This window comes from Blennius ocellaris (assembly GCF_963422515.1).
Source record: "Blennius ocellaris genome assembly, chromosome: 24".
Lineage (NCBI taxonomy): Eukaryota > Metazoa > Chordata > Actinopteri > Blenniiformes > Blenniidae > Blennius > Blennius ocellaris.
In genome coordinates, this window is record NC_137673.1 from 3,858,977 (window position 1) to 3,868,194 (window position 9,218).

The window sequence follows — 9,218 nt, forward strand, 5'->3', positions numbered from 1 at the left end:
TGTAATGTCCAATAAAGAGGCTGGCTGTGTGTGTGTGTGTGTGTGTGTGTGTGTGTGTGCGTGTGTGCGTGTGTGCGTGCGTGCGTGCGTGCGTGCGTGCGTGCGTGCGCGCTCTCACAGTCAGCCAGCTACATAATGACCCCTCACTGATGTGCCAAGGAATCCACCCGCCGCCCTCCACCTCCCTCCCTTATCGCCGCATGTCCAATGGCAATATTTGATGGGTTTACTGTAACGCCGTGTAATCAACTCCTGGCGGCGTGTTTTCAGTCGCCGGGACACGAGCAGCTGTTTACCGAGAGGGTGAATCAAATGTTTGAGACGCGTCTGTGAATAAATTAGTGGCTGAAGGTGAGAAGAAGGTGAGGAGGGGCTCGTGAGAACAGCTCTCTGGCCCGGGTCCAGCCTCAATGGGTTCTTTTTTTTTGTTTTTTGCCCCTCTCCTTGCATTTCAATCAAGGTTTGAGGATCGGGGATTGAGTAGGTGGCAACGGCTCAAAATAACCTCCCCACACACACACACACACACACACACACACACACACACACACACACACACACACACACACACACACACACACACACACACACACACACACACACACACACACACACACACACACACACACACACACACACACACACACAAAACCCTTGTGGCTGCGTAAACCCAGACACACACAGCTTCCTTTTTTCCCGCTTTGCGAGGCCGGGCCTCGCCGCTCATCCCTCAGCGTCACGGCGAGACCCAACAGAGCGGACGCCATCGCTTTACAGGAGGCAGATAGTGGAGCTAATAGATGGTATTGACCCGCAGAACAGGATAAACAACGCAAACGTGTGTGGGCGCCGCGAGGACGTTCTTTCTAACCTCCTGAAAAGTCGCATAAGAAAAGCACGACGACCCGTAGACTCCTGCAAACAGACATCTGTTGCTTCGGGATGCTTCAAGGTATTTTATCAATCTTTCCCAACTGGTGACTCTCCCAGTTCCCAGCTGCATGAACGCAACATAAACTTGGATCCAAATACCTAAAATTCTTCTCATGAAAGCTACAGAACCGGGAAAACCTCCAGACGGTAAAGAGATTTAGAAAAGACTGTGATGTAAGACGGGGGGACAACATAGGAAACATCTTATAATAAGAGTCCGGAAGATAAAAGTCGTTGAGAGGCAGCTGATGAAATGTCTCTCATCATTGAAAAATAAATAAAATAAAAAGCAGCTTCTCTGCTGAAGCTCTGCTGTTTTACTTTTAAAACGCAATAAAAGCAGAAGCTATTCAAACTATTCCAAATATTAAAAATCAGATTGCATCAATGCACATTGATCTGTTAGCATAAAGTCAGTATTTTGCATGACGTGGAGTTGGGGTTAGGGTAAGGAGTCCCGGTGTATTACAGCTCCAGCCTCAGCGTGGTTGTGATGATCCAGATTGTATTTCCAGGTCACTCCGACTCCGTTCTGTGCAATTTTCCTCACAAAAGCGGGCAAAGAACGGCGGCCCACACTTTGTTTTGCTCCCTCGCGTCTGAGGTCACGTTACAGCTGCTGATATTTAGAGCGGAGCTACAACAGGTTACATAACCAGCAACAACACAAACCAAACACCTCCTGTTATTGGAGTCTGTGCTGCCGGCTTCAGAACCAACGACTCAATATATCCAGGACCCCAGGGAGGGTTTCTGAGGTGCACGGCTTGTGCTTTTGTAAGAGTAATTCATAATTTTCAAGATCTTATCTTATGTTGACAATAAAAAAAATTAAGAAAAATACAATTTATCACGACAAAAGATAAAATTCTTGAGGTAATTTCCATTTAAATAACATTTGTGTCAGAGTGGATAAAATGAGTTTTCTCAGTTCAGACTACGTTCACTGGAGGTAAAATTGGCACAGAATGGACAGAGATGACGTTTGAACAGCATAATCCAATCTCAGTCTGAACGGCCGGGACATTTCTTCTGATTTTGAGTGAAATGCTGTTTAGAGGCGTCCAGAGATGATGCACATTTAAACAACAGAGCAATAATAAACACAAAGCGACTTTGAGTTTCATTGCTCCAGAATGACGCTACATAAATAAGAAACATCCAGTGCTAGTTTACACTGTCTGAGAGGCGTTCAAGGACAGTTTGAAGGGTTTTTTTTTTTTTGTAGAGATTTTGATATATTTGTGTGTTAAAAAAAAAAGCAGGACTTGCTGTGCGCCATGCTATCCTGAGGACGGAGGGCCTCACCTTGATGTGCTCCTGGAGCTGGGCCTCGTGCTGACGGGACAGCTGTTCATGCTGCCGCTGGAACTCCGCGATGAGGATCTGCCGCTGGATCTGCTGCTTCTGCTTCAGGGCCAGCAGCTCCTGCTGCAGCTGCTGCTCGCGCACAGATGCCCCCACGCCGCCGCCGCCACCGCCACCGCCGCCGCCGCCGCCGGCCTGGGGACCGGGCGACTGCTGGCCGGGCGGCGAGAGAGGGGACCCTTGCTGCTGGTGGTGGTCCACGCGCAGGTCCATGGGGATGGCAGCAGGAGGGAGACGCAGGGGCAGCGCAGAGTTGATGTCCACTGCAGGAAGAAGAGGGGTTTCTCATTAAAGAGAGGAGAGAGAACAGCAAATGGTGCAATGCTCTAGAAAAAAAAAACAACCGCCACTTTCTGCTCTAATCTCTTCTCCGCAGGCACAAAAACTCTCAACCTGCACACGACAAGGACGTCGTTCACCAGCGCGAGGTGTGCAGCCCGCAAACCACCGCACAGGAAGCCCTCCAATCAAGCAGCTTCCTCCGCAGTAAATCTGAACAAACAGGGCCGGATTATTTCACTACATGTTTACAAGGAGCCACACACACATCAGACACACACACACAAATCCACATGAACAATTCAGTCAGACTTATCACCAAAATGTCCCACAGATTGCACCAAAATGACATATAAGAGGACCTGGCAGAGGAGGCTGCAGTGGGACAATGCAGAAAAAAAAAAAAAACTTTAGATTTGGTCAGACTTGCACGTGAATCAGGATGAGTCACCTCACAGTGTGAGACTGTGAATCAGAGTCTCTATGAAGAGGAGGGTCCCTGCAAACACGCCGGCGGCTGCATTTAATAGCAGTTTTTGTCTGTGACAAGTAGAGCTGCGTCTTATCTCTGCACATCTCATTCAGAAAGAGATAACTCAGATTCAAATCATTCCAAAGTGCGCGGGACCGTTCGGAGGAAATGAATAGGAAAGGACGCCGCGAAGAAGACGGGCAACGCAAGCTGATAAGGATCGACTAAAACCAAAATTATAGGTCACGAGAAGAGGTGAGGCGGGCGAGCGTGGCTCAGATTTATATGAATTAAATCAAATGTGCAGTTGTGTCAGAGGGTAGGGAGCCATTAACCCGGGGCTCCATGCGGAGGGAGATCAAGTTCAAGCGGAGAGACGGAGCCGGGACGCAGGAGGTGCAATCTTAGTAGATACATCAGTGACACACACACACACGCACACGCGCACACGCGCACACGCGCACACGCACACACGCACACACGCACACACGCACACACACACACACTCCCCCTGTACATAATGTTCTCCTGCAGAGATCCAGTCCCCGACACAACAACAACAGCCTCACACACACACACACCCACACACACACACACACACACAGTTCGCAGCACACCGATCGCTCGCTCCCAAACAGAGAAGTGTGTGGTTACCCATCACAGAGCTCTTCTCCTCCACTCCTGCTCCGTCAGGGAGTGACGCTGTGCTCCCGGCTGCTCCGACCGCTCTACACCTCCCGCACTTATGGCTTGGCATTCATCCCCTCGTTTGTTTTAACCTGATGGGCGTCTCTGTCTCCCTCCTCCTCCTCCTCTTCCCTCCTGCCCTGCTCCTTTCTTTCTTTCTCTCTCTCTCTCTCTCCTCCCCTCATCCCTCGCTTGCCCAGTGGTGACATCACAGGGCAGTCTCAGGCATGCAGCCTGTTTATTCTGCAGCCCTCTGCTTTTCCAGGAACCCACGTCACACACACACACACACACACACACACACACACACACACACACACACACACACACACACACACACACACACACACACACACACACACACACACACACACACACACACACACACACACACACACACACACACACACACACACACACACACACACACACACACACTCCTCGCTCTCTTCTCCTCGCTCGACCTGCTTTCCTTGCTTCTGAGGCCAAGGAAAACCCTCCACGCTGGTTTGTAGTGCATCAAATATCTCTGCATTTCATCCCAACACCTCTCCCTCTCCCCCCCCCCATCTCTCCCTTTCGCATTATTATTGACGAGATGCATAAGCGTTACATTTTTAGGAAAACGTTTTGCATTAAAAGTTCCCGTTGGATGAAAAGTAAATCAATCAATAGCAAGTACAGAAATACTTCCCAGTCTAAATACACCATAGCCAATGAAGTGGCGCCACAGGAATATAGAAGAACAAGTTATCTTGGAATAATGAGCAGGACGTCTCACTCACTGCACTTTTTAACAGTGAGACGGGTGTTAAACCCAAATACATCCGGTGCACCTCATGGTAGAAGTTTTAATTCATGACACTTGAATTCACAAGGACACATTTATTTTGCTCAAAAATATAGAAATAGACAGAATAGAGTGGACATCTTTGGGTTTTTTTTGTGCTAATTTACTAAGCTTGCTCATAAATAGCTGTATTCTTATTGTATGTACAAGATTGTGTTATTTTTGTGGTTCAAGCTCAATAAAAGCTTGAACCACATACTTTTTTTCAAAAGGAAGGAACTTATCAAGATATACTCAAATGTGTACACTTGGAAAATTGAACTTCTTACGTGTGACTTGTGATATTGAAAGTATATTGCATAACTTTAAAAAAAAACACATTTCAGCCACCATGACTGAAGAAGTTCATTTAAAGTTTCCTTCCGCATCGAAACACAAACTACGCACGCATGGCCGTGTGAAGAGAGATAAACTGTGATATCTGGCGTCTGTGCATACGTCACACACGTAGCGGCGTTTACTGATTCGCCCGATAAAAGACAGCTAAGCAGCGAGGGAACGTGCGTCTCGGGGGAGCTGACAGAAGTACCTGGATCAGTGTGACAGCAGATGAGCTGTGAGGGTTTTTCTCTCTCTCTAAATAAAGTTTCCTCTCAGATCTGAAGCTGCCACTTCACAGAGGAGACCCCACCTTCATGCTCCTCTCATCTTCTCCAACTCTGATTTCTTAAGCATGAGAGGGGATCTCTCTGACAATTCAGAATGCAGACGGCCGCGGCTCCCCACAATACCGCGGCAATACCACACGTCAGCCTCCTCTCTGAGGGCATTTCCTTCCTCTTGTCTCTCCTTCACCACCCTGCCTCCATCCCCCGTCTCTTCCCTCCGTCGCCCAACAAATCACAATCTGTTTACGTCCCCTCGGGCTCACGCCACAACTCCTCTATTTATACCAGGCGATGCGGAGCGGCAGGCGTTAATAGATCCTCCGCTTCAGGAGGGGTGATGAAGAAGAGCGGCGGCTCTGATCAAGGAGCACATGTGTCGGTCGGAGTTTGAACCGCCGGGGAGGTGAGGAATGTGACCTCCTGCGACCCGGGCGGAGGGGAGGAGGAGCGGGGAGGGCGTGGCTTGGCGATGCGGCGCGTCTTGCTCCGCCACAGGCAAGCCAGCACTTGTCCCTCACCTCCACGACAAGCGGGAAAGCCTGCAGCCGGAACGAGACGGGCCGGTCGGCACGCTCCTGTTTGCATGTTTCCCCTGTGCCTCTCCGCTCCTGTCAGTTTCCCGTCAGTTGCTCTCCACGCACTCTGGTACAGACCGACGTTATCTATACCAGGTGAATCTGTGTGGTTGTTTACCGACGCTTGGGCAGGATCATGAGACATCGGCACGGTGAATGCATCTTGTGAGAATTTTAAACTTTTTTTTAGAGCTTATTATCAACAGTAGACGGTCACTTTTTCAGATGATTAATAACAAAGTCAAAAAGTATGCTGTTGAAATGTACTTTTGTAAATACATAAAAGAATTCCCAGTGAAGACAATAACCAGCTGCTATCATGACTATTCCTCTTTTGACATGAACGTCTGCATGAATTTAATCCTCTAAGACATTTTAATCAAATTTTATACATTAAAACTTAGTGAACTTCAACTGGGTCACCGTCTAAATCCACCTCTGTCAATAATGGTAATTAAATCATAATCACAATGAGGCAATTTATTTTTATAACAACGTTTGACCTATAAAATGTTTAGTCTTGTGAGATCAGAAAAAAAATATCTATTTTTTGCGATGTTACATTTGGAAAATTAAGTGAAAAAGGCTGTTCTTAGGAAATATTTCCAATTAGGAAATATTCCAGAAAACAAAGCTGAACAAATGCCTCAGCAAGTTGAACAACTGGATCCACTTCGGGCATCACAGTAACATTTTGTACCATAAGATGGTGTTTCGGGTTAACGATTCCATGTTTTGCGAGCAAAGTGGGCGTATTTCATACATTCGTAATTTCTCTTTGACGTCTTTTTGACGATTGGGGACGTGTTTGTGAATAATTTCAAATAGAATCGGAATAACACAAATTTATTGTGTACTTTTGGGTGTTTTATTCAATTTTAATCAAGTTTCAGTTGCGAGTGTGGAGGACCGGAGTTGGAATCCCAACAAATCCACTCACTATTTCACAGATCAGGTACATCCAGGTGAAATCGCCTGAAGTCATCATCACATGAATGCGAGATGAGTTGTGACTCCGTGCAGCAGTTACACTTCACGGCCTGTTTGTTTTTTTGTTTATTGTTTTTTTTTTCTTGTGATATGACGCTCAATTGGACAGGCGCACGCTCCACCTGCCGACACCCAAACAGGTCCAGGTCACGAACCGACACGGAGGTCCCGGCAGCTCCGTATCCAAGACAACAGATTTCAAGAATATCTGATGAAGTCCCTCGGGTGGATTTCAATATTTTATCAGCTTCGCCGGAGGCACGAGGCAAATAACCCCGACAACATGAGAGAACATGTGAAGGCTGCTTGGTGCCAGAGAGAGAGCGAGAGAGAGGTGGTTATAAAAACTTCAGTTGTTGTTTATTTGTTCTCCTACAGCAACAGGCAGTGTGAGTTTAGCCACAGCACCTTCCTGCTCATCAGGAACAGAAGGAGCAGCACGGGGAGCAAATTATGAACCGCACAATTACTCCCTTTCATTATTTTCTCCAGGAAAAATCCAAACTGTTCTCAGTGGTTTGAAATGGAAAGCAAAGAGCAGTTTAAGCTTCCTCATTATGGAATTAGATAATGCATTATGCATATATTACCTCAGAGCCGTTTCTACTTCACATTACCTCATCTCCATCTGTGAACCCTTTTCATTTCTGTGCTTCCACCTCCCTCCGCTCCCGCAATGCTTCTCACTGGAGCCACTTGTAAATAAACTCATGCACTCAGTCCTAGTGTGACAGAAACATGTTTTGTTTTTTTTCCTTCAGGCTCTGATTTGTTTTGGGACTATCTCACAGTCTGAGGAACTTGCAGCATCACCGACATGCACCAGAGCTTGTTTTGCTGCACATCCGTGGCCACCGCTCCTCTGGAGACGTCCGATAACAGTTTATCGCGAGCTGGCAAACGGCGCGGGGCTGCAGACTGCTGGATTTTCATTCAACAAAATGGCTCTGTGAGGCGACTGCGTAAATAACAGCGTGGTCTCGCTCTGCACATGCATGAGTCACACAAACTCTCAAGTGTCAATCAAGACACATGAGAGGACCATCGATGCATCTAAAGTCACACGGGAGGTGGTTAACAGTGAAATCACGTATGTGCACACACACACACGCGCGCACACACACACACACACACGCACATAGAGTCCAACCTGTTGGGATGTGGTTGAGCGCCGATGTCTTCAGGACCTCGAGCGGTTGCTCCTTTCCCAGGATTCCCTCTGTGGGAGAGAGAGAACATTCTGCTTCAAATATGGTCCGCAACATTGGGACGAGCTTCCAGCAGTCAAGCAGCCAGTTAAAAACCACGGTCCGAGTCGGCGGGCTTCAGGTCATCTGCACGGCGGCGAGTGCGTGCCGTGGCGCCGCTACCACCACCTGGGCTGCCGCCTGATCCATGAGCAAGCGCGAGAGCGAGCCGCGGATGTACAGGGGCTGCGGCGGTGCCGCGAATCAAGCCCGAAAACTCGCGGAGACGGCGAGGGAGCGGCGCTCGGCGGCTGGCGTGCGGCTTGTTGTGTGTCGAGTTCGGCGTGCGAGAGGAGGGGTGTTGGGGCTCGACTGATACTGCCTGTGCTCAGCATAGCAAATGTGGCTGGCAGCAACGGCAGCAGAGAGGGATGAGGAGGAGGGGGGGGGGGGCAGGGGGGGATGGAGATGAGGAGGAGGAGGGGGAGGAGAGGGAGGGGGAGGAGAGAGGTAAAAATAGCTCACCCTTTTGTGTATAACAGCACATGCAGAGCACGCACGCTCAACGCGCACGCATGCAGACACAAAGACACAGTGCAAGCCTCTACTGTGTGTGTGTGTGTGTGTGTGTGTGTGTGTGTGTGCGTGTATTTCTGTGCATGTGTGTGTGTGTGTGTGCATGCGAGTGGTGTAGGCTGTAATTATAGTGGCAACATGAAAAGGCTTTTGTAGCTGCCGAGCCCTGGGAAGACATGGCTATAAAAAGCAGAGCGACAGAGAGGGGTGGTGGAGGAGTATGAGGAGGAGGGAGGAGGAAAAGGAGGAGGAGGAGGACGATGCATTGGGGGATAGGGGGGGAGAAAGAGATGGGGGGAGAGAGAGAGAGAGAGAGACAGGAAGGATGAGGCGATGGAAAGAAGGATGAAGAAACAACGAAACGGTGCAAAAGGGAGGAATTGACATGCATGGCGTCTCTGCACAAATCTGTGAATACAGACACACCATCTCTATATATATGAGGTTGTATTTTTAGCAAACATCAGCACCTGATTCGTATATATATTCTGAGCACACGGCTTCAAGACATCTGAGGCGCGCAAACATGCAATTATTCCTTTGGATGTGAGATGAAAACCCATGTAAAATCCCATTGGAGGAATAAAAGAGAGGAAAACAGGCGAGCGTCTCACTGTGCATGATCTATTTCTGGAATTCTCTCTGGACCAGACTGCCACGCACATGCACACACACACACACACACACGCACAC

General features: G+C 48.5%; 1 protein-coding gene across 5 annotated transcripts in view; it reads right to left on the bottom strand.

Moving 5' to 3' along the window:
- Positions 1-9,218, bottom strand: part of LOC308147364 (histone deacetylase 4-like) — a gene marked incomplete at its 5' end in the record, with an annotated part of 42,901 nt that overhangs the window by 19,894 nt on the left and 13,789 nt on the right. For 2 of the 5 annotated variants that reach the window (XM_080519482.1, XM_080519480.1), the window contains 2 exons: positions 2,242-2,564; positions 7,913-7,981. In XM_080519482.1, coding sequence (XP_080375608.1) covers positions 2,242-2,564; positions 7,913-7,981 — 392 coding nt within the window. Of the gene's footprint in view, positions 1-2,241; positions 2,565-3,706; positions 3,776-7,912; positions 8,028-9,218 lie in introns of those variants that run through there. The other 3 variants (XM_080519481.1, XM_080519479.1, XM_080519483.1) reach the window with 2 other exon arrangements.